Source organism: Ursus maritimus, unplaced genomic scaffold (assembly GCF_017311325.1).
Source record: "Ursus maritimus isolate PB19 unplaced genomic scaffold, ASM1731132v1 scaffold_32, whole genome shotgun sequence".
In the NCBI taxonomy this organism is placed as follows: Eukaryota; Metazoa; Chordata; class Mammalia; order Carnivora; family Ursidae; genus Ursus; species Ursus maritimus.
The window spans coordinates 17,994,594-18,019,274 of NW_024425786.1; the positions used below are offsets into that span (position 1 = coordinate 17,994,594).

General features: G+C 46.8%; 2 protein-coding genes across 6 annotated transcripts in view; both read left to right on the forward strand.

Annotated features, from left to right (window-relative positions):
* Positions 1-19,699, forward strand: part of NIPAL3 (NIPA like domain containing 3) — a 65,386-nt gene extending 45,687 nt beyond the window's left edge. For 3 of the 4 annotated variants that reach the window (XM_008694590.2, XM_008694591.2, XM_040618981.1), the window contains one exon: positions 110-4,317. In XM_008694590.2, coding sequence (XP_008692812.2) covers positions 110-309 — 200 coding nt within the window. In that variant the 3' untranslated portion in view covers positions 310-4,317. Of the gene's footprint in view, positions 1-109; positions 4,318-19,135 lie in introns of those variants that run through there. The other variant, XM_040618980.1, reaches the window with a different exon arrangement.
* A 960-nt stretch (positions 19,700-20,659) lies between these two features.
* RCAN3 (RCAN family member 3) overlaps positions 20,660-24,681 on the forward strand; it is a 32,734-nt gene continuing 28,712 nt past the window's right edge. For both annotated transcript variants that reach the window (XM_040618983.1, XM_040618982.1), the window contains exon 1: positions 20,660-20,896. The gene's annotated coding sequence lies outside the window, so the exon portion shown is untranslated. The remainder of the gene's footprint in view (positions 20,897-24,681) is intronic.

The window sequence follows — 24,681 nt, forward strand, 5'->3', positions numbered from 1 at the left end:
CATGACTAGCACCCGCGCTGTAGTTAGGCCGTGGTCCGGTAGAGGAAGGGGCGGTCTCCTCTGGCCCCCTTGCCCCGTAATGATTTGGAGAAAATGGATTTCATTTCAGGTATGCAAAACATGCATGACAAGGGAATGACAGTTCAGCCTGACCTCAAAGCTTCTTTTTCCTATGGGGCCCTGGAAAACAACGACAACGTTTCTGAGATCTACGCTCCTGCCACGCTGCCGGTCATGCAAGAGGAACACAGCTCCGGGGGTGCCTCTGGGGTGCCCTACCGAGTCCTGGAACACACCAAGAAGGAATGAGCCCACCTTGAAGGAGACTCTCCTTCCCTCCATTTATAACTGCTCTCAAGCCGGGCCGACAGTGGTTCAACCCTGAATTCTAAAGTTTGCCTTTCTAATTTTATTTTTTTAAACGGAGACCTCTCTAGAAGGGGATCTCGAAGAGCCTTTGTCTCTGGCAAAGAATACATGATCTTGGTCTTGGAGATTTCAGATGACCACGGTGGGGGTGGGGGAGATGAAAGCAGTATTTCCTGGGGGGAGTGCGGAGTTCAGACCCTGCCTGGTTCTGCGCAGCCAGCTGGGGAAAACCGTCCTCATCCCTGAGGACGGTCACTGAGCTTCTCCGGCCCTGACCAAAGGCTGCCACATTCCTCGGAGCCAGAGCAAGGCAGAGATTCTGCTCTCACTTTCCACATCCAGTGAAAGGCTGGAGACCTCTGCATCTGATCTCCCCTTCCTGATCCTCTCCATCTCACTCAGGATTCCAGATTTCCGGTAACATTCGTGTTGTCATCACAAGGCAGAGTAGGCCAGCCCTGGGAACATCCTATCAGTCACCTGTAGCAAATGCACTTCTGCTTTCCAATCGTCTGCGCCCTTCCAGTGAAAACATGCTTGGTGTGGTTATATGAGATCTGCTCTGAAAACTGATTTGCTTTTGGTTCTGTGAACTATGTAATTGCTTTCCTACCCCCCCACCCCCTGAAGGAACTGAGAAGTTAAGAGAAGGAGGGAAACAAGAACAGGAGCAGGGGTAATGATACGTTCGCCCATAAAGGAAGAAAAATCCCTTTTCATCTTACAAAAGGTGATTGCACCACTTATAAAAGGATAGGCAGAAAATCCGGCTGTTTTGTGTGTGTTCCTGGACACTGGTGCCCTCTGGGAAGCTTGGGGTTGCTTGCCGCAGAGACAGCCTCCATCATTACCAAACTTCAATTATTGGTTCATTTCCTTGGAGCTGACCGAGACTCTTCGGGTCACGTCATTCCCATGCGCGTATGTCTGGGAAAGAGGGCATTCTTGGTAAGGGGTTACTGCTTTCTTTCAGGCTACATACATGACTGTCTCCCCCCAGACTGATTGTAAACTTCTGAGAATGGCAAGTAAGGGTTTGCAAACTTTAGCGTAAGGATCCCCTAGGGAGTGTGTTTAAAATGCAGATTCCTACACCCCAAGCACAGATCCTCTGAGGGAATGACGGGAGAAGAGTCCGCATTCTTGACGGGCAGCACGGGTCATTCTGATGCAGGCAATCCAAGGATCACACACCCTGAAAGCCTAGTAATTGAGAGAGACGGGCTGCAGAAACCTCCAGGGGCCGACACACCCCTGCTGGAAAGTTGCAATTACCCTTCCTTCTTTCCTGTCTAGGGTTCATTTCGCTGGTCAGATAATTCCCATAGGATCCGTGGCATTTATCCATCCAGTGATTACTACTTAGAACTGCACTTAACTGTTTCCCTGGGCACTCTTTAACTAATAGGCGAGATAACAGTGTTAATAGACCAGTGTTGATAGATCATTAACCTTTATGGATCGTGCTTAATACCGATTTACTACCTTGACTTCGAGAACGGGCATCTGTTGCTTGCGATAACCGCTTCGGTGTTGTGTCTTACGTGCCTGAGAAGGCAGCACACAATGAATGACCTTTTTTTTTCAGGATACGTGTCAACTGCGTTCAACAATATTTGTGATGCATTTGCTGTGTGTTAAGGATTTGGATGGGGGCCCCTGGGTGGCTCAGTGGGTTAAGTGTCTGCCTTCGGCTCAGGTCATGATCTCGGGGTCCTGGGATCGAGCCCCGAGTCAGGCTCCCTGCTCAGCAGTCTGCTTCTCCCTCTCCCTCTGCCACTCCCCTGCCCCCACCTCGTGTGTGTACTCTCTCTCTCTCTCCCAAATGAATGGGTAAAATCTTTTTAAAAAATAAATAAGCATTTGGGTGGCGAAGGCTACAAAGAACAGCATTGGTCCCTGACCTGCAAATCTGCAGAGGAAAACATGTACCCGGAAACCGCAGCAGAGTGGGCCACGAGAGGTGCACAGCCAACCATGGGCCGCAGAAAAAGGACGGTTAGGGGAGCCCTGCTAAAGGTCAGGCCCTAACCCAGAACAGGGTATTCAGAATTGGAGATGATTTGGGGGCGTCTGGCTGGCTCAGTCAGTAGGGCATGTAACTCTTAATCTCAGGGTCATGAGTTCGAGCCCCATGTGTGGTATAGTGTTTACTTAAAAAGGTTTTAAATTTTTAAATTAATTAAAAAATAAAAAGTATTGGAGATGATTTGGGCTTCATTCATCAATGGGGGCAAATCTCGCTAAGATTTGAGCAAAGCATAGGAAGTAGGGTGACCACACACACACACACACACACACACCCAGTCAGAGGGGCCAGCATTTGCAAAGGCACAGAACTAGGGAGTGGGTGTTGGCAAAGAAAGGAGAGGTAGAGAGGGTGGTGGGAAACGAGCCTGGAAAGATACACAGTAGAGCCTTGAATGCCTGCTGAAGGAGGTCGGGGTATATCTTAGAGAGCATGATTAGAGGGATGGGAATTCTCAGCCACTGATGATTCGTAAGGAAGAGAACGGCAGGATCAGCACTGATTGGAAAGGAGGCTCTATGCAGAGTATAGAGAGAGAATCTGAAGGGATAATAAAAGTCACTTTTCAAGTTCAAGCCGTAAGCCCACCAGAACAAAACACAAAAGGGGAATTAAAATCCGGTTTTGCTGCTATTGCGATTTTCCAAGTGGTTTTTCTAAGGTGGGCAGGGATGAGGTGTGAGGGCAGAGTGGATAAATGGAAGGTGAGCAGGGAAGCCATTTCAGTGTGCCGGATCCAGGTGATCATTTTGGGGTGTTATGGGCTCCCTTCCCTTCTTTGGTCATGTGCCTTTTAGTCTCAAGCCAGGCAAGACTAAGACGAGTGGATAAAAGTGCATTATAGTTTCAGGTCAGCTGACTGTCATGGTCTCAGTGCCCCTGGGGCCTGGGCCTCCTCTACCTTCAGGGTCGGGGTGATGGCATCATCCTATGAAGCTGAGCCACAGGAAGTCCGAGCAGAGTGTGCCGGGCAGTTTCCGGAGTGGACGCCAGGGTAGGCGCCTGGGTACTCTGGAAGAACAGCTGATGTGGAGCCCCGGGAGCCAGAGTTCTGAATCTGTCCTGGACTGTCTTCTCCCACCCTTTGTCCCCAAGTGTAAAGGAACTGTTTGCTGGTGGCACTTGCTTTTAGGACTGGAGGTGGGGGGTGGGAGGAGGACATCAACTTTCTACTCACAGCCCCCATTGTTTATTTTTTCTCTTGGCTCTGCCGTTCCCCAAGCCCTCTTGAATGCTCCAAGCCACATTAAGTAACATGTCTCTCCTCTCCTTCCTAGCAGCCAGGACCTAAAGCAAGGCCAAGAAACTTGCGTTTAAACTTCCCGTTGTTCCCTGGTCTTCCTCTCTGCACTCCAGTCTGCCCCTCTCTTCTGAAGACTGGGACTCTGAGTTCCCCAATCAGACATTAGAACCGGTTGAAAGACTGGTCTGTGGGCTTTGATGAGCGCTCAGCCCCTCCCCGGGACCCCCCCCCCTTGAAGCCACAGGTCGGATGAGGCCATCACAATAAGCTTCAGGTCACATGGGGTTCTCACCATGTGGAATTGATTGCTGGGTAGGGAAGGGAGGACCGACGTTTCCATTGCTTTTGTGGTGGAATCCAGCCGGCTTGATGTACTGTGTGTATATGAGACATCCATGAGGGTAGTGCTGGAGAGCCTCCACCCAGCACTCTTGGGAATTCCAAATCCGGTCCAACCACGGCTGATAGGCAAAAAAAGTGGACTGTGTGTTTCTCTGAGAAGCTGTGTAAATGAAGTTACCTTAGAATATATTCTATGTGGATGCTTATATTTTGTTAACTCCATGACTCATGTTTCTTATTTTTCATGTCTTATTTTTCAAAAAAAAATGTGTGTGTTAGGTGCAAATAACCTTATGAAGTGGTATTTAATTAAAAAACGTGTGTTACCTGTTTAGTTTGAGTCTTATGTTTGGCTAATACTTTCTAAAGTTTCTGGCATAGTGCTGCCCAATAGAACTTTCAGCAGCGATGGAATTGCTCTGTGTCCGTGCTGCCAAGTCCAGCAGCCACTAACCACATGGGGCTATTGAGCACTTTAAATGTGGCAAGTACAACCTAGGCACTCGATTTTTTATTTTTTTAAATTTAGTTAAATTTGAATACCCACACATGGCTAGTGACTGCTCTAGTGACAGCACAGTTCTAGAGATGCCCAGGATTGCTGCGAAGCCTGGAGTAAACACTTGGTTTTTTTTCCTGCAGTGGTTAAGAGGCTAGACTCTAGCCAACTGCTTGGGTTTGATTCCAACTCCACCACTTACCAGATGTGTGGCAATGACAAGATACTGAAACTCTCGGAGCCTCGTCTGTGAAACAGGGATAGTAACAGTATCTACCCAAGGGTTGTTATGAGGATCAGAGAAGCTAATAGATGTAAAGTCTTGCGACTATGTCTAGCATCCCATCAGAATGTTATATTATATTGAAGCAATGGGGAGAGTCCCGAGCACAGGAACTTCTGTCCGTGAAGAGTTGAGGTCATTCAACTTCCTGCTGTGGATGTCTTCACCCACCTCCCTGTATGATTGGGACGTTATGAAGGCTGAACAATTAGGTACTCAGTCTCCCCTCTCCGGGGGCTGGGGGGGCTGAGAATTCCCATCCCTCTAATCATGATTTGGTTTTCTGGTAGCCAGCCCCCACCCCGGAGCCATCAAGGAGCCCACCTGGCATCGCCTCATGAGAACAAAAGATACTTCTAGTGCTCGGATTACTCACAAATTTATGAAGCTTTAGGAGCCCTGAGTCAGGAACAGGACCAGAGACAAATACTAGAGCAAGAGATGCTCTGAAGTGTTCTTACCACTGAGGAAATTACAAGGGTTTTAGGAGCTCTGTGGCAGGGACAGGGTGCAGAGACCAATCTGTATATTTGCGGTTATCTCCTAGTGCCCTTGTAAAAAGAGAGCTCCCTCGCCCCTTCTGTCAAGTGAGGGCACAGCGAGAAGACGATGAACCAGGCAGCGGGTTCTCACTAGCCTCAATCTGTTCTCACCTTGATCTTGGAATTCCCAGCCTCCAGTACTGTGGGAAATGAAGCCACCCGGTCTACGGATGTTTTTGTTATAGCAGCCTGAATGGACCCAGAGACCAGTATAAGGAGAGAAAGTTCTCATTGAGGGGAGAATATTGCTGGCTGCCTTCTCCTGTTGACGCTGAAATGTGAATCTTCAACAGTGAACCCTAGAAACATCTATGCGCTTAATTCTCAAGATTACTTTATAAGTTAAAACAAACAAAAACCAAAAAGCTCCCCAAAGCCCTTCTTTAACTCTCCAAAAGCCTATTTGTTATGAAAACAACAGGACCAGAAATCTATCTTTGCAGGTGTCCCTCCCACTTTGGTCTGCGTAAGCATCCCAGAACGATTCAGGCAACTAGATCGCTGTCTTATCCTTCTACCAAAATGTCATCTTCTACCAAAATGTTCAAGTCACAAACATTTCTCTTCACGTGAATGACAGTAAATATCTTTGCATGTGTTTATACACATTTCCGTTTCCTTTACTGTGAACTGTCCACAGTCTTGGCGCACATTCTGTCGCTCTGTGGGTCTCTTATTGACTCGAGCATGTGATTTGTATTTTGCAGTGATCAACCCCTTCTTTGTGATGTGAACTGCAAATAGTCCTCAAAGTTTGTTACTTGCTTTTTGATTTGCTTATAGTATTTTTTATTTTGCTATGAGAAAATCTTTTTGTTTGTTGTATGTATTTTATTTTACATATAATCCAATTATTGCTATAAAATATGTTCTTTTAGGGGCATCTGGGTGGTGCAATCGGTTAAGCGTCTGACTCTTGGTTTCAGCTCAGGTTGTGATCTCAGTTTTGTGGGCTCAAGCCCCATATAGGGCTCTGCACTCAGCAGGGAGTCCGCTTGGGATTCTCTTTCTCCTTCCATCCCTCCCCCTCCACCCCACTCCTCCCCCAAAAAAATCTTTAAAAAAAATTTTTTTAAATATGTTCCTTTATATATTTTATAAACATTTTATAATCATAATTGAATTGAGATGCCATTTCTATAATATGCTAACTTTCTCTATTTTCTGGACTCTCCACTTTGTGCCACTGAACTGTCTGCCTATCCATTCACCACTAATATGCTGTTTTAATTATTGAGGGTTTTAACAGAGGCTGTGCTTCAATGTCTGGTAGGGCAAGTCTCCACGTGTTGCTCTTACTCATACTTCTTATTTTGTCAAATAAGAGAAGGAAAAAATACCCTCCCATACTACCATTTCATTAAAACAGGACATTGACACCAAAATAGTAAGAAGGGCAAAATCTCACAATAAAGGATAATCCTTTAAGCTGAATAATTTAGCTTTATGAAACAGGTAGGACAGTGTCATTATTTGCCTTGTTTTGCCACAGGCCCGTAAGATGACACTGGCATTAGGGAACCAGACTTGGTTTGATTGTGACTCAAATGTGGTGTTACGCATGTCAGGAAAGAGGGGACCACAGAGGGGTTTGCTGGCCAGTTAGCTGCAGGTGCGGGACTAGAACCCAGGTCTTCAGATCTCCGGCCTCTTCCTCTTCCGCTGCACCACTAAGTCCTACCACAGCCTGTCCTCTACACCCACCACCATTTACTGGGCTCATTCTGTTACTTATTGCATCGTCTCGTTCTCTTCTCACAACAGCTCTGCAAGGAATCTGCTCAGTCCTTGTTTTACAAACACAGAAACCGAGGCTCAAACAAGTTCAGTGATTTGCTCAGGGCCACTTGGTGTGTAAGTGGCAGAGCCTGGATTCAAACCCAGATAGAACGGACTCCAAAGTCTCTCTGGATATTTTATTTTATTTTTTTTATGTTTTTTTTTTAATTATATTATGTTAGTCACCATACAGTACATCCCCGGTTTCCGATGTAAAGTTCCATGATTCATTAGTTGCGTATAACACCCAGTGCACCATGCAATACGTGCCCTCCTTACTACCCATCACCGGCCTATCCCATTCCCCCACCCCACCCCCCCCGAGGCCCTCAGTTTGTTTCTCATAGTCCATTCTCTGGATATTTTAAATCCAGTCCTTGATATGTCAACAGACAATAATTCTTTTACTTCTAAATACTTTATTCTTTGGTTAGTATCGAATGTACCTGTCTCTGAGTCTGGAGTAGCGTAAGAGCCTCAGCTTGCCCATCTTCATGGTTGCCTGGGATGCGCCATCTTTCTTTCCCTTGGTGCACTTAGTACCTAATTTCTTAGGCAGCTATTGAATCAATCAGGGTCCAGTCAGGAGACAGAAACCACAACAGTCACTGGAACAGCGAATTTAATAGAAAGAATTGGTAACCAGGTAACTGAAAGGGTATGGAGAGAAGGCTAAGGTATCATAGAGGCGGCAACTCTAAGAAGCAGCTCCCGCCCGAGGGCCGGGGGAAGACGAGGAAGAGGTTGGAATTGTTAAAACTTAGATGTTCTGTCTCAAGGAGGGGCCCTGCAAAACCGATCCTCAGAGGCGCCGAAGCCAAAGCTGGCGCTGTCTCTGGGTTGGAGGAGAGGTCTGATGGAATGGGGCCCCAACCCGTGAGGCTCTGTATGAGCCCCCAGACAGCACAGAGCAAGAAGACGCACTCCCCGAACTGAAGTGGGAGAGGAAAACATCTCCTCCTCATGCCAGAGACATATGTTAGGAGCCCTGCCCAGTGCGGAGCGTAAGCACCCACGTTCGCCTCCTCCGGTCCCGGAGCGGCTCTGGGCTTGGTCAGCAGGTACCAAGAACAAGGGTGCTGTGGGCAGCAGTCAGCGGGAGTCCTCGGGCGACTCTAACGGGCCCTACAGACACGAAGCAGCATCTGCCCCAGATGGAACCCTGAGAATGACTGCCAACAGGGGACGATCTGGCTGTGGGGGGCCCAACGGCAAGGGAACTGGGGCAGGGAGGGAGGCAGGACAGAGCTGAAGGAACGTGGCTCTCCTCGGTGACCGGGAGGAAGAAGGAGGAAAGGCAGCCCTGCCGGGTCTGGTGAGCGCTAAAGCACTCTGCCCGTCTCGGGTCGGGTCCTGCTTGGTTTTGCCTTCGTCCCCAGGCTGCCTGCTGACCCCTCACTCCCACACCTTAAGGGGAAGCCATAGACAGCCCCAGCTCGCTTCCTCAGAGATAAAAGAAAACCACCCCTCACGTCCAGGGAACAGTGGGCCTCGGTTTGGGTAAACAGGGCCCCGCAACAGCAAAGGAAACCCACACCAGCTCTCCGTAGCAAACAGTGCAGTTCTTTATTCCCGACGGAGCGGTCTACCGAGGATCACAGGGCATTTGAGGAAGTGATCAGCATCAAAGAGAAAGACAAACGAGTGAGATGAAAGAGGAAATGCCGGGTAATGCAGACAAAGAGGGTCACAGTCCACAAGGGGTGTTTAAATGATCCTCTCGATTTTTATGTATGCTTGAAATTTTCATAATAAAAAGTGGGGAAAAAATTTTTTTAAGTGCAAAAGTGTTGTGGAGCACGGATTCTGTGCACGGCAGTGAACAAGAGAGACTCCGTGCAAAGGAGTCAGAGCATGAGACACACAGCAGCAAGGGTGAGGGTGTTAGCACGCGGGGAGCCATGAGGAAATGCCGCAGGGTCAGGCCTAAGGAGGAGGTGAGAGAAGCAGGGAAGGAGGTGGGAGCATGGAGGGTGGCCCCAGAGCCTGGGCCTGGCCTGACCCGGTGCCTGGGGTGGGCCATGAGGAAAGAAAAGAGCTCAGGAAAAGGCAGAGACCAAGGACTTTTCCATCCAAACCAGGAGAGCTGCAGAGCCCGCTCCCCAACTTCCCGGACCCGGCACAAAGCGAAAAGGCAGGGACCCCTTGCTCAAAGAGCAGGAAAATCACCAGCAAAGGGACAATTTTTTACCATTCATTTTTTATTTCCTGCAATACCCATCTTAAAGGCACAGAGAAGAGCACTTCACTCGTATGGGAATCACGGATATCATACAATTCGTATTTCAGAACGTATACACGAAGACGTGATGTGTTCTTATCAGGACAGCGGAAACCCTGCACAAAACCAACTCAACTGTTGGTTTTTTCATTTATTGATGTGCACACATTCTACGCCTTGGTGAGTGGGACTAGTGCCCTTACAGGGAGAGGTCAGAGAGCCGGCTCGCTCTCTCCCCGCAGTGTCAGGGTACAGCAGAAGACGGCCATAACCGGGAAGAGGGCCCTCATCAGAGCCCGACCATGCTGGCGCCAGGATCGCGGGCTTCCAGCCTCCAGAACTGAGAAATCGATGTCTGTTGTTGATAAGCCACCCGGTTTATGGCGTGTTACTATAGCAACCAGAGCCGATTAAGACAAGTCATTAAGCTATTGTCTCTCAGCTCCAAACCTGCCCTTCTAGGGGGTGGCATTGGGACGCTGGGGCCGGAACTCTGCAAGCCACCCTTCCCCTGGGCCAGCTCCTCCCTGGCCGCCCGTGAGGGGGACGGTGAGGCTGCAGGAGGAAGGGGCTCGCTCCTTCCTATTTCCTGTCCCTGCACACATCCCCCGGCCACACTTCCTCGCCTTACAGATCAGCAGTGGAGTCTAACTTTGCAGTTCATTCCAACCCGTACACAACCCGCTTCGGGGCCCCCACTCCTCAGAGACATCAGCATGCTCTCCCCAAGGTTGGGGACCCCTCCTCTTGCTTTGTTTCAACAGCTTTATTGACACAATTCACACACCATCCAATATGAGTATATAACTCAATGGTTTTTAGTAAATCCACATATATGTGTAACTGTCACCTCAGTCCGTGTGAGAACATTTTCATCCCCTTGAAAAGAAACGCTGAAAAGAAATGAACAGGCGTTGGCAAGAATGTGGAGAGGCGGGAACCCCTGTGGACCGGCGGGGGGACGTAAAATGGCGCAACCACTGTGGTAGACGCTGTGGTGATTTCTCACAAGACTCAAACCAGGTTACCCCATGGCGCAGAAAGGCCACTTCTGGGCATATACACACAAGAACTGACGGCAGGGCCTCAGATAGGAACACACCCATGTTCAGAGCGGCCTTCCTCACCACGGCCTGAGGATGGAAGCCACTCAAGCCGTCCAACAGCGGATGAATGGACAGACAAGCTGTGGTGTACACATGGGCGGATTATTCAGCCTTCAAAGGAAGGGCATGCTGACACGTGCTAGCACATGGCCAACCCTTGAGGACAGTACGCTGGGTGAGTAAGCCAGACACCAGAGGACAGATACTGTGTGATTCCACTAAGACGAGGAGCCGCTAATCCACTTTCTCCCTCTTCAGATCTCCCCCTTCCAGACTTTTCACGTGAGTGGAATCGAACCACGTATAGACTCACATGGCCGCCTCCTTCCACTCAGCATCATGTTTTCATGGTTCATTCAAGTCGTGGCGCGTATCTGTTCCTCATTCCTTTTTATGGCTGAATATCCTCTTAACCCTATAAGTTTTAATAAATACCACCTCTTCGCTTGCTTCTTTTCGTCTTAGGAATGGTAGCTGCTTCCTGCAGTTGTTAACGCCATGATCCCTTTGAGTTCCTTTTACCTGTTGGGTGACTAGTTAATAATCTTCTATCTAGATAACAATTCTTTTTATTTTTTTAAGATTTTATTTATTTGAGAGAGAGCGCGCGTGCGCACGAGAAGGGGGGGATGGGTAGAGGGAGAAGCCGGCTTCCCAAGTCAGGGTTCGATCGCCAGATCATGGGATCATGACCTGAGCCGAAGGCAGACGCTTCACCGACTGAGCCACCCAGGCACCCCAACAATTCTTTATATTAAATTCTTTCTGTTCAGATCACTGTTGTGATTTCTGTTCCCTAATCAAACCCTGACTGATAGTCAAGAAAAATTAAAATAATTCGAATCCCTGGTCCATTTATGCAGCTGCCCGTTTTTAATGTTCCATTTTTTAATTTCCTCTGTGTGCACCCCACCCCTCCTTCTTTCCTAATTACGGTCATCTAGCTGTTAGTCTCCTCAACCCATCTGCAGCTCAAATTAATCAGGAAATAATATCTCCACGTAGCAAATGCAAGAATGAAACATTTAAAGGGTGGCTCCTTCCAGTGTGGTGCAGGCGCCGCGGCCCTGGAGCTGATCTGCAGTGAATATCGGGGCCCCTGGGTCTGCGGGCGATGGAGCAGAGTCTTTGTCATTCAGAGCAACACAGAAGATCAAATCTTTGCAGCATCCAGGCTTCAGAACACACTGAAAGACATGTTTCCATACCCAATCCTCAAAATTACTCACACGTTCTTTTTTTTTTAAAACTCACACGCTTAAAAACTCACACATTTCTCTTTATAAAAAATGTAATCGTCATCGATTGTCTCCATTTCTATTAAGATTTTATCATTTTCCAGGGGCTTTCAATAAACAGTTCATTTGTGCCTCCAAACCATCTTAGGAGGGAGGTACCACTGTTATCTCCATGTAGCGGAAGGGGAAATCGTGTGAGATTTGCTCAAGGTTCAACAACTAGTCAGCAACCTGGACGTGACTGCAGTTGTTTGAAGACTTTTCAGTAAAACGCCTGTCGTCCTGAGAATGGCTCTGTCCTTTCCTGCTGCAGCTTGAGAGATGTGGGAAGGGGGAGACAGGAAGGAGGCGGTACAAATTGGTAACACTTTTCTGAAAAGTATTTGAAAATATCCGTACCCTGACATTCCCTTCCAGATAATAAAACTACAATGATCAAAACAGTTTCTATTAACAGCTGGATCTGTGAAGCAGAAGAAATAACCAGAAATATACACGTACTGTGTTTTTATATATACTAAATTGTATATATACAAGGAGTGGGTTAAATGGATTCTGTAATCATTAATGTCAGAATCATTGAAAAAAGAATTTAAGGGGCGCCTGGTTGGTTCAATAGGCAGAGCATGTGACTCTTGATCTTGGGGTTCAAGCCCACATTAGGTGAAGAGATTACTTAAAGATTTTTTTTAAATCTATAAAAATAAAGAATTTAAGTTAGAGTCTTACTTCATATTTTTATACTAAAATAAATTTCACTTGAGCTAAAGCAGTAAATATAAAAAATAGAAATCATCCTCAAGGGGCGCCTGGGTGGCTCAGTCCCTAAGCGTCTGCCTTCAGCCCAGGGCATGATCCCAGGGTCCTGGGATCAAGCCCCTCATCAGGCTCCTCCGCTGGGAGACTGCTTCTTCCTCTCCCACTCCCCCTGCTTGTGTTCCCTCTCTCACTGGCTGTCTCTCTCTCTCTGTCAAATCAATCAATTAATCAATCTTAAAAAAAAATCATCCCCCCAAATGAAGGTCATTATTAATGAGATGTCAGTAAGAGGGAGAGCAAGGGAAGAAATTGTGGGGGTAAAAGATAGATACAGTTACCTTCAAACAAAAATTTTAAAACATCTGTATATCAAAGAAGAATGAGGAGGAGGAGGAGGAGAAGGGGAAAGAAAAAATTCAAAAGGGAAAATACAAACTAAGAAAAATGCCAACAAGGGCACCTGGGTGGCACAGGCGGTTAAGCATCCGACTTCTGGTTTCCGCTCAGGTCATGGGCTCAGGGTTGTCAGGTTGAGCCCTGCGTCAGGCTCTGGGGTCAGCGTGGAGTCTGCTTGAGACTCTCCCTCTCCCTCTCCCACCCCTCTCTCTCTCTCTTTCTCAAATAAATAAATCTTTTTATTTTTTAAAGGAAAATGTCAACAAGTATGATTATCACAGGGTTACTATCTTCAGTATATAAGATGTTCTTACAATCAATCATACAATATTGATAGCTTGTAATTACACATGAAAAAATGTTCCTCCTCTCCAGTAATCAAGATGTCATGGGGTTGTTTCCGCTGACCAAACAGGAAAGGCTTTTAAAATCAAATACAAAACCCAATATTATTAAAGATGTGGTAAGATGTACACTGAGGATGTGGGAGTGTATGATTTGTACAACTTTCTGAAATGCATTTTGTCAATTTCCAATAAGAGTTTTACAAATGTTCATGCCTCCTTGCCTAATTACCTCTTCTGGGAATCTACGCTAAGGAAATAATCATAAATGTAACAGTATATTTATATATGAAGTATCTCTCTCTCTCTCTCTCTCTATCTCTATCTCTCTATATATATATTTGTTGGGGGTGCCTGGGTGGCTCAGTTGGTCAAGCGGCCAACTCTTGATTTCACCCTAGTCATGATCTTAGGGTCCTGGGATCAAGTTCCCCATCAGCCTCTGTGCTCAGCAGGGAGTCTTCTTGTGATTCTCTCTCTCCCTCCCCCCTTCCCCACCCCATAGTACGCACTCTCTCTCTCTCAAATAAATAAATCTTTTTTTAAAAGGTATTTGTTTAGCTAATTATAGAAGAGAAAATTCTAAAGAAATCTTGATTCCAACAATGAACAATTAGATGAGTAATGGAATACAAACAATGCAATAGCATGCAGTCATCAAAAAATGTACTTCAAAATAGTATTTTAAAACACAAGGAAACGCTTGCAATATTATGTGAGGCAAAATAAATGGGAGATCCAAACTGAATGATTCCAATGATATACCCAGTCTTACTAAAAAGATTGGAAGGAACTATACCAACATATTGAATAGTGGCTATCTCTAGACCATGAGGTTGTAAGTGATTTTAATTTTCTTATTTATTCTTCGTTTTCAAATTATCTATACAGGACAAGACTAATTTTTATAATGGGAAAATTAAAAATATCAAAAATCTACATGATGCATCTCCCAACCAATGTTGAATGTGGTGCTGGTAAGAAGCTCCACTCCTCCAGCGAGTATTGGACCATGTTGCAGCTCTCCTGTTGGGGGCAAGACTGATTTGCCAAGAGGGGGAGACAAATGAGGGAAGCAGGTTAGTTTAAGGCTCTGCAGTAAAAGTACCATCTGTGAGACAAACCCCATAGGAGACCTAGAGTGTGAGGCAGATGAGGAATTGAAATACCTAGAAAGCCCAGATGCCCATTAATGAGCCTGAGGGGTGGGAGGGAGAGGAAAGAGAGAGACCGATTGAACTGGCAGCCAGGCTTCTATCTTCAGTTCTCTTCCTTTCTCATTACATGCTGTCTCACAGTCAGAAGCAGCTCAATTTCCTCCCTCCCTTCCTCTCTTCCACATTTATTGGACACTTACTATGTATCAGAACCAGATATTGTTATAGGAGCTAAGGCTCGATCAGTGAACAGACTAGATGGTGGGATGACTCACAGGGTATATCAGTGGGGATTGGGTTTGGCTGCAACTGACACCTAACAATAGAAAATTATATTTCTCTCCCAAGTAAAGGCAGGCTAGATATAGGCAACCCAGGTCCGGCACGGCAGCTCCGGTATCACAAGGCAATCAGGCTTCTCATCTTTTTGATCTACCATCCCAGCATTCGATCTTCAGGGTTACCTCCTGATCCAAAATGGCTACTGAAGCTCCAGACATCACATTCGCATCGCAGGCTAGAAGAAAGAGAAACGGTAGAAGGGCAAAAGGGTACCTCTTCCCAGTGAAACCACCTTCTTTTTGCTCATATCTCATTGGGCAAAATTAAGTCATACATGGCTGCAAGGGAGGCAAAATATTGCTGCTTTGAGTAAAATTTACTGATAAACTGATTATAAACCAACTAGTGTGTACTGAGCATCTGGAACGTGTCTGGCACTTTATGAAACAACCCTGTAAAGCAGCTATCATCGATGCCATTTAACACACAAGAAAAGTAAGGTTCAGTAGGTTTAATGAGCTTGCTCGATGGTCACAGAACTAGTTAATGGGGGAGCTGACCCCCCTAAATCCCAGGCTCTTTCCACTATATTTTGCTACCTTCTCATCAGCAGCTAAATAAAGTAGAAGTTCCTCAGGCTTGTCATTATCCATATGTAAAGCCAGGCCACTTTCTTTTTCTATTTAAAATGCATGGAGGGACGCCTGGGTGACTCAGTGGGTTAAGCGACTGTCTTTGGCTCGGGTCATGATCCCAGGGTCCTAGGATCGAGTCCTGCATCAGGCTCCTTGCTAAGCGGGGAGCCTGCTTCTCCCTCTGCCTGCCACTCGTCCTGCTTGTTCTCTCTCTCTAAAAAATAAATAAAATATTTTTTAAAAAAAAAGAGTAAAAAAAAAAAAAAAGCATTGATGCCATGCAGCCAGTGAAAAGAGTTGAGATAGATCTGTGTAAAAGCAGGGCCTTGGTCTGTTCTGTTCACAGCTATATTCCCAATGCCCTAAACAGTGCCTGGCAAATGGCAGACACATACATAAATACATGTTGAATGTACCATGTGGAAAGAACATTCCCATAAGCCCCAAATGTGCTCTCGTGCCCCTTTCTACTCAATCCCACCCCTCAGAAGTAGTCACTACTCAGAGACGAGTTTTGCCTTCTCTTGAACTTGATACGAATGGAATCACATCTGCAACTCTTTGGTGTCTGGTTTCTTTTGCTCAACAATTGTTTTTTTTTTTTTTAAGATTTTTATTTATTTATTTATTAGACAGAGACAGCCAGCGAGAGAGGGAACACAAGCAGGGGGAGTGGGAGAGGAAGAAGCAGGCTCCCAGCGGAGGAGCCTGATGTGGGGCTCGATCCCAGGACCCTGGGATATGACCTGAGCCGAAGGCAGACGCTTAACGACTGCGCTACCCAGGCGCCCCTCAACAATTGTTTTTGAGATTTATTCATGTCGTTACGTATATCAGTAGTCCGTTCCTTTTTATGACCGCGTACTATTCCATTGTTTGACTATACCATAGTTCCTCCATTCTTCTCTTGACAGATATTTGGAATATTTCCAGTTTGGGGATATGATGCATAAAGACAGTAAGAGCAGTGTGTGTGTGTACCTCTGCTTACGCTTCTCTTGCGTGTACAACTAGGAGTGGAACTTCTGGGTCATTGGGTAGGTGTCCATTTAGATGGATAAGCCGGCCAACAGTTTCCGGAAGTGGTTGTATCCTTTCTTCCACCCGCACTGCATGAGTGTGAGAAAGAGAGCTTTGACTACGTCTGTTACGTCCATAATGACTTCTTAAAGTATTGACTTTTACATTTAATCAACTAAGAATCACAAAATCTGGAGTGAAATCGCCTTTCTGGAAATTCTCCTGAGAGTCAGGCGTGGAGCTGCCGAGGATCCGGAATACCACCTGACAGGTTCTGGTTGAGTTTTCCAGGACGGCAAAATGCTATCAACCTTGGTATAGCTTTCAAAGACTTGAGCCACGAAGGATCAGTTTCTCTTTCTCTTTTTTTCTCTGCCTGTAACTCAGACCTCAGGAGAAGGAGGGAGTGTTAGAAATGTGAAACTGTTGGGGCGCCTGGGTAGCGCAGTCGTTAAAGCGTCTGCCTTCGGCTCAGGGCGTGATCCCGGCGTTCCGGGATCGAATCCCACATCGGGCTCCTCCGCTGGGAGCCTGCTTCTTCCTCTCTCACTCGCCTGCTGTGTTCCCTCTCTCGCTGGCTGTCTCTCTGTCACATAAATAAATAAAATCTTTAAAAAAAAAAAAAAAGAAATGTGAAACTGTGTAAAGTTCATTCACAAGGAGCACTTATTATACAGGTGTGCCCAGCCCTTTGCTGGACACACTAGGAAAGAGGAAAGATGTGGAAGTTTCCATTCTTGTTCTCCAGTTGCTCACAACCTAGCTGATGGATACCAGGTGGCAACTCTCTACCTACCAAATAAAGACCAGATGCTGTTCTGGATTCTGCCCTTTGCTCTTTCTGTGCTCTACTCCACTTTCATCCGAGCCCATGATTTCAACTCCCCATCACACCTCCCTCCCAGGTCACCATGCTTGGTCTGACCTCACCGTGGGCTCCAGACCTATGTCTTCAAACTGCTTCCATCCTCAACTACTGTCGAATGCTCATACTTACCTATCATTCATCAGCAAATTTTGTTAACTTTGCCTTTAGAATACAGTCAGGGGGGCACCTGGGTGGCTCAGTCGGTTAAGCTTCTGCCTTTAGATCAGGGTCCTGGGATCGAGACCCGACAGGGGCTCCCTGCTCAGCAGGCAGTCTGCTTCACCCTCTCCTTCTATCCCTCCCCCCATCTGTGCACCCTCTTTCTCTCTCTCAAATAAATAAGTAAATAAAATCTTTTTTAAAAACCCAGAATACAGTCGGGATCATACTATTTTTCACCACATGCTTCCCTGTGACCCTGGCTGAAGGCACTACCATCCCTGGTCCGCCTTACTGCCATAGCTTTACAAAACCAGCATGGCTCTCTTCCTGCCAGTGTCTGCTCTGTATCCTCTTCCCTTTCTTTTGGTAATAGACACCTGAATTACCTTTGGTGAATGTAACCATCAGGATTCCAGGAAAGGATTAATCGGAGGCGCATTTGGTGAAAGTTATTCACAAGTGTGCGGGCAGGGTTGAGGGAAACCAGAAGGAATGGAAGAGGTACCCTGAGGCTGCCAGGAGGGGAGGCATGACCATCTCTAGGCCAAGAGAAGAAAGACCTGCGCAAGACTAGAGGAGAGATCTGTAGGACACTTGACAGAAGCCTCAGTAGGTGTATGCAGCCAACCTGCAGGAACCTGGGAGGGAAGGGGCCTGTGTAATAATACCCTCACTTCGTCTTCCTCCAACCCCTCTGATCTCCTAAGTCTTCCACTGGAAAAATTCAACTGGAAGCCAGAGGAGAAGGGACCCACTGAATGCAGGTTGGCCTCCTGAGATACAGGTCAGGAAGGAAAAGGGTGGGGAGTACACCACCGAAAGGGACCAACAGAAAATACCCTCACACAGGAAGCCAGCTCTCCTCAACTCTCAGCCTGTGAGATCTGAGAGCTGCCGACCTCCCCGCACCGCAGCTCCAGAGGTGAGATGTGCCCCAAGCCTGGGCAGTTAGACTATTCCAGGCCCCTTCTCAAGAGACTGGTTTACTGAGGAACCAGTAACTCAAGTCCGAACAAGAGGGAGTTCCAGGACTTTTGTTGACAGCTGCGAGGAAAATAAACTCTCTTTCTGTTGTTGAGGACGTGATGTGAAGTTGTAAGCCGTCATTCTGCCATCTCATGGAGAAAGGCAGCCTGAGAATGAAAAATCAACACAAAGGAAAACAGTCAGGAAGTGGTGAATAAAGACTGAGTCGGGGGTACCTGGCGGGCTCAGTCAGTGGAGCAGGCGACTCTTGATCTTGGGGTTGTGAGTTCGAGCTTCATGTTGGGTGTAGAAATGACTTGAAAATAAAATCTTTAAAAAAAAAAAAAGACTAAGTCCCGATGTCATAGTTTTAAGTCCCCAGATCCAGTCTGCCTGGAGCCCATACCTTTTCTGTTACATGACGCAATGAATTCCATTTGTTGCTTAGCCTAGCTGGGTTTACTACACGCAAAAACAAACAAAAAAAACGCTCTTGAATAACACTTAATACCGATCCCCAAAGACCAACACAAAGGTATACTTGCGTGTGTCTAAAAATGCTGTTGTTACTATGAAATGCCCTCTCCCATATTCTCCACCTAGAAAACTCCTACTCAAACAGTGTCTTCTCTGCAAATCTTTCCCTCCATCTTCCCGGCAGAACTGCTCACTTCTTCCTCTGTTTTGTCAGCGCTTCGCAAATGCTGCCTCAGTGCGTGTAGAAAATTGTCACACAGTCACTTGTTTACCTGTCTCCTCTGTCTGTGAGCTCCTGAAAGGGTAGACCCTTAACAGCCCAGGGCCCAGCCTCATACCTCAAAGGGAACTCCGGGCTAAACGAGGCTACACGGTCTTTCTACATGAGGGCCTCTCAGAACCCTTTCTGTGTTCACAGGCATCATGGACCTTCAAGCAGTGCTACCGAATGGAGCAGTGCCCAAACTCATTGGACCTAAAAACTCAATTTTTTGCCCAAGTTGCTGGGTGAGAGGCAGCTAGAGAAGAAAAATGATCGCTGTTCTTCGGGTGTCTTTGATGAAAGAAGTGGCTCTCAATACATACTCGTGAAATGAAGAAAAGAGAAGAACTTGGTTAGGTCAAGATGGGGAGCAGGGGCAGCAGGGTTGGAAGCAGCAGAAACAGCCGAAGCGATGAGCAGGAAGCAGGAGGGGTGATCTCCCTGACGGTGCAGCGTCAGTTAGGGTGAATGCCATTAGATGTATTCCAGACACTTTAATCCTTCTTCCTGCCCCATGCCCAGGGTGCTGAGTGCCTGACAACACTGCCTCCTTGATTTTGACCTTCAGTTTGCTTTACCGTGCCTCTGAGGCAGCTAGGGGCGGGTGATCAGAACTGATTTTCTTCCAACTGCACATCCTTAAGATAAAGTCCATTCCTGTTCTCTGCCTCTGTTTCCCTCCCCTTCAGCTAAGGGAAGAGACACAGGCTCACTTCCAAGCTTGGCTCAGATGCCTTGTAAAAAGAAAAAAGAAGAAGAAAATGTAATAATAATAATAATAATAATAATAATAATAATAGCCAAAGAGCCCCAGGCCTACCATTGTAACTTCGGAGGACTCATGGACTAGCTTAGGGGCTTGCTCTATTTGTAAAATAAGCATAATTATGTCCCATTGTCTCTCGGGGCCTCTGAGAGCATCAAGCAAGACTGTGCGTTGAGAAGTGTTTTGTAAATGGAAAATAAAGCACTAAAAATGTGAATATCATTAACACTGTATATAACGTTAACGTGTACAGGGGAAGGAGGACAGGGAGGAGGGGAGGGGGGAGAAGTGAGGGAGGGGGAGGAGGCTGGGTCGCGGCGGCGGAATCCCACCGCGGTGAAGAGACCAGGCTGCGGAGCCGGATACTCGGTGCGACCTACGGCTCAGCTACCTATTCTAGCCGTCTCTCCTCGGGCAATTCGGCACGTCTATAAAATCAGGCTAATAATATCCGGATCGCCGGTCACCGTGAGGTTAAACGAGGTAAAGCTCGCCCAGTCCGCGGCGCACGGTACATAGTAACTGGCGCTCGGTAAATGTCCCTAATACTCGCACTGACTACTCTTGTGGCCGACACATGCAGCTAACGGGAGAAGGAGATAAACTATTTCTGGCCACGGTGGAGACGCGAAGGGCGCCAAAGGGCCTGTCGTCGGGGACGTAAAGCCCGGCTCCAGCGAAGCAACCCCAGCGCCCCACGGCCCAGGAACCAGCAAACCCAGCAGTGCCCGCCAAGTGCGCGCGCGCGCGGCCGGACCCCCGCCCCGCCCCCCAGTTCGCGCGCGAGGGGCGGGACCGCTTCCTGCTGGCGTCCGGGCGCGCCCCCGTCGGCCGCCGACCTCGGGCGCTTGCGCCGCGCGCGCTCCTCCGGGGGAGGGGGAGGGGCGGGGCCGCGCGCGCGCGACGCCGGCAGGCCGGCTGGGCCCTGACGCCGCTCGCGCCCCCGGGAGGCTGCGGCTCCTGCGAGCGTCGAGGGCGTGGCGGCGAGGCTGCGGGCGGCCGGAGCCGCGCGGATTGTGTCTCGGCGGCCGTCCGCCGAGTCCCCCCAGGCCCCGCTCCTAGCGGCGCCCGGGCTCCCGCGTAGTCCGTCGGGCCGCCCTGGCCTCGCTCCTGCCCGCCTTCCCTCCTTCCTGCAGCGGCCAAGCGCGCAGGTGAGTCCCGTTCGTAGGGCGGGGCCGGCGCGCGGCTTCTCCCGGCAGGGGGTGCAGCCAGCAGTGGGGAGAGTGGGGGGCGCGGCGTGCGGAAAGTTAAAGAAAGAAAGATAGAAACGTTCCGCAGAAACCCGAGAGAGGTGGGCGTTCCAGTGCCCGAGACCCTAGAGATGCTGAGCGTCCAGGGTCCTGCCCGTCTCGCGCTCAGCGTCTTCTCCGGCGGCTCTGGGGTGGCGCCTTGGAAAACAAAACCAAGAAGATTGTTTCTCTCCTGTCCACCAGCAGCTTTCTCGCAACAGTTTGACTCTTTGAATAGCTGACAGGCCCAGTCTGCCCCTGAAGGCAGGAAAGGTGCAGTCGGTAAACCAGGGACGGCCAGGAGTTCGAAGCCCCTCTCCACCCCCTTGATAACGTACGACTAGCCATCGCTTTACTTACTCGCTAACTTCGTGAAACTTGTCTGTCTGCTTCCATCTGCTGTCTGGACAGTCGAGTGATGATAGTGGTCTGGTTTCAGGTTGCTTCACTCCACCTTCCGTGCAAAATCTCATCATCTCCTTCAGGGTTTAGGAGTCTAGTGTTGGGAGCAGGTCAGACCCGTGTTTCGGGGACAAACCAGGATTCTTGAAAGTGATGTTTTTGTGTAGTGCTCAGAGCCAGAAATATTCTCTCCCCTGTATTGAAAATCACCTAGCACACCACGTTTATTTGCACTTCTCATAGACTTCTCTGCATTTCATGGAAGTCTCTGATGTACTATTTGGTGAGAGAAGTGACTGATTTTATTTGTAGCTGTGATTGCGTAGGATTCAAAATAATTTAAGACTATTTCATTAGCTCTGGTTCAATTTATTTAATTATAAAAAATACAACATGGAGACTCAGGGTATAGATTTTTGTGCCTCACACCAATTTGTACTTTTTGGCAGGGATTTTTTGTTGGTATTGAGGATTTTTGGTGGAGGAAGAAGGGCTTGAGGACTCTGCCCCTTCTTTAGCCCTGCCGTCCACGTTTACAGCAGTTACATTTAACTGCCTCCACAAACCTTTTCTTTCCTAGGGTGGGAAGAGAGTTCAGTGTTTTTAGGGAAAACGAGATTTCCCCCCCATTATTGAATTCTAACATTTGTAAAGCTTTTAAACATGTGGATGTCAGGGGTTACAAATGAGAACACATTTTGTAGGGTGCCAGAGGATTTGTTGGGTGAAAGACTTAAGCAAAACATCATGATAAATAGTGTGATTTGGAAATCCATTGGGCTGAAGCCTGTGAAATAAGGGAAGCTCTAAAGTTCAATACCATTTATTATTTAGACCCCCCCAAAAATCCCCAAAAGGTGGGGATCAGACGGTGGAAATCCAGTCTCCCCCTAGAATGGAGAGGTTATAGTGAGGGAAAATGGATTATATACAGCAAAACAAATAGCATCAGTCTTTTGTATCTCTACCTCAATAGGTCTTTAAAGCCTATTATTTTCATACGTTCCCACAATTGATTTTTGTTCTTGTTTGTTTCTGTTCTCTCTCTCACACTAAGACATACCACTATTCCTGGTGGAGAACTGAAGCTTAGTGATTATAATAGGACCAATTCTAAAGTATCTGTGAAAAGGGGGCATAGGTCATTGACGCATAAAAAATACAAAAATCTGATTTTCACCTGCTTTACTGTAGTTTTGCACCAATTTTTTTTTTTTGGCCACAGTTACTAAAAAGCAGTAGAAGTCTGTAAGTGATAAATGAAGAGGGAATAGAAGTTGGAGACCTACACGATAGCCATTGAGAGCTCCCATATTGACAATTCTGAGGGTTTCTTTGAAAAAAATTTAGTCTAAATTCTAATTTAGAAGTTTTTAAAAGGAATTGAGTAGTTCAACAACATCTGTGAATATTGTCCTTATTTTATGTGAGAGAACAAATAAAAAGCCAAATGACTTGCTGCCAGTTTACTCAGCAGGGCACACGTAGAGCTGAAAAGGGGGTGCTTGTGCGTTTCCAGTATTGTTCAATAGCATTTTGAGTGCATCAAAAAACAATAAAGTGCATCTAGCTAAGGCATTTTAGAAGTTCACCAAGTTGAGAAGCATACTATTTTGAAGAATTATTTTTAAAAAAATATCCTGGAGGAGGAGAAGGAATTTACCTCTTCCTGATCAAAACAATAAGTCAAATGTCCACGCCTAACATTTTGCCTTGATGGATTACTTCTGTCACAAGGCTTGGAGTAGAGCAGATGGTCATGCTACTTAGAGTTTTCCACTCATTTGATATTTCCATGAAGAAACTATTTGCCAGAAGCCAGCCACAGCTACAGTTGCCCTGAGATGATGCTAAACCCTGATGAGTACAGACCTTTGCTTACAGAAGCTGGAGGATATTGGTTCAACCCTTTCTGTTAAACCAGTCAGGATTTCCCTGGGCTAGTAAACTTCGGGACAGCTTGGTCTTGTAATAGTTTATCAGTAACTCCAGGACCAAAAGCGTAGAAACGATGTACTTTTGTAACTTTTTCTTTGTCTTAATAAAACCAGGCTACTTGTTAAGTACCAGCAGGGTCACCTAAGAAGATGATTTCTTTACAGATGTGCTAAGATTGTCATTTCCATGGGTTGATTTTGATCACCTCTCTCTTTCTGTTCAAATCTAACCGCATTGATGATGTCAGAAAATCATGAAATGGTCGATGATGTTGACTTAAGCTATATCCAAAAATAATGCCCTGGCTTGCCTTCAGCAAGAGAACCATCATCTGAAAGATAATATCTCTAATATCGTGTGCACTGAATTACAACATAAAATTCCATGAAGCCCATAAAAAAAGGCACTGTGGCCTTTTTTTCAGCTAGCTGTCTGTTTTTAAATCTTTAACTGTGTTCTTCCTGGAGGCATATTCCTACTGCCAGTGGTTGCTCTGAGCTGGTTTCATTGTCCTATCTGCCACTGAACAGTCTTCTTGAAATGATACAAGGTGTTCATTTTATTTTTTGTAGCCTTTTTGTTGCTTGGAATTAGATTATTGATGATGTATTTTTCTCATACTGGGTTTTTAAAAAAAATATTTTATTTATTTATTTGACAGAGAAGAGAGACAGCGAGAGAGGGAACACAAACGGGCAGAGAGAGGGAGAAGCAGGCTTCTTGCTGAGCATGGAGCCTGATGTGCGGCTCAGGACCTGAGCTGAAGGCAGATGCTTAATGACTGAGCCACCCAGGCGCCCTCATTATATTGTTTTAATATCTGTTCCACTGATGGCTCTGATATTATTGGCATCCATTCAACCCAACAATGCCTTGACGTAGATTGTGCTTATGTAAAAATAATTGTTGAGCGCTAACTATAGGCAAAGCATTGTTCTGAGCACTTAGCATTTAATCTGACATCCTTATTGAGTAAGGGTTATTATTTTATAATTCTCTTTTATAGTTGAGGAAATGGTAAGGGAAGCAAAATAATTTGCCCAATATAGAGTTCTGGGGGAGCCAGAGTTTCAGTCTAGAAAATTGATTATGGAGCCCAAATCTTCCTGGGATATACTTAAAGACTGTTCAGACTTGTTTGCGGTTACTGTGATATTTCATCAATCCATCCTTTTATTTTTTAAATTATCATTATTATTATTATTTTTAGAGTGGGAGAGAAAGAGCAGGGGGAGGGGCAAAGAGAGAGAGAGAGAATCTTAAGCAGGCTCCACCCCTAACACAGAGCTGATGCAGGGCTCAGTCTCATGACCCTGAGATCATGCCCCCAGCCGAATCCAGAGTCGGGTGCTTTACCAACTTAGCCA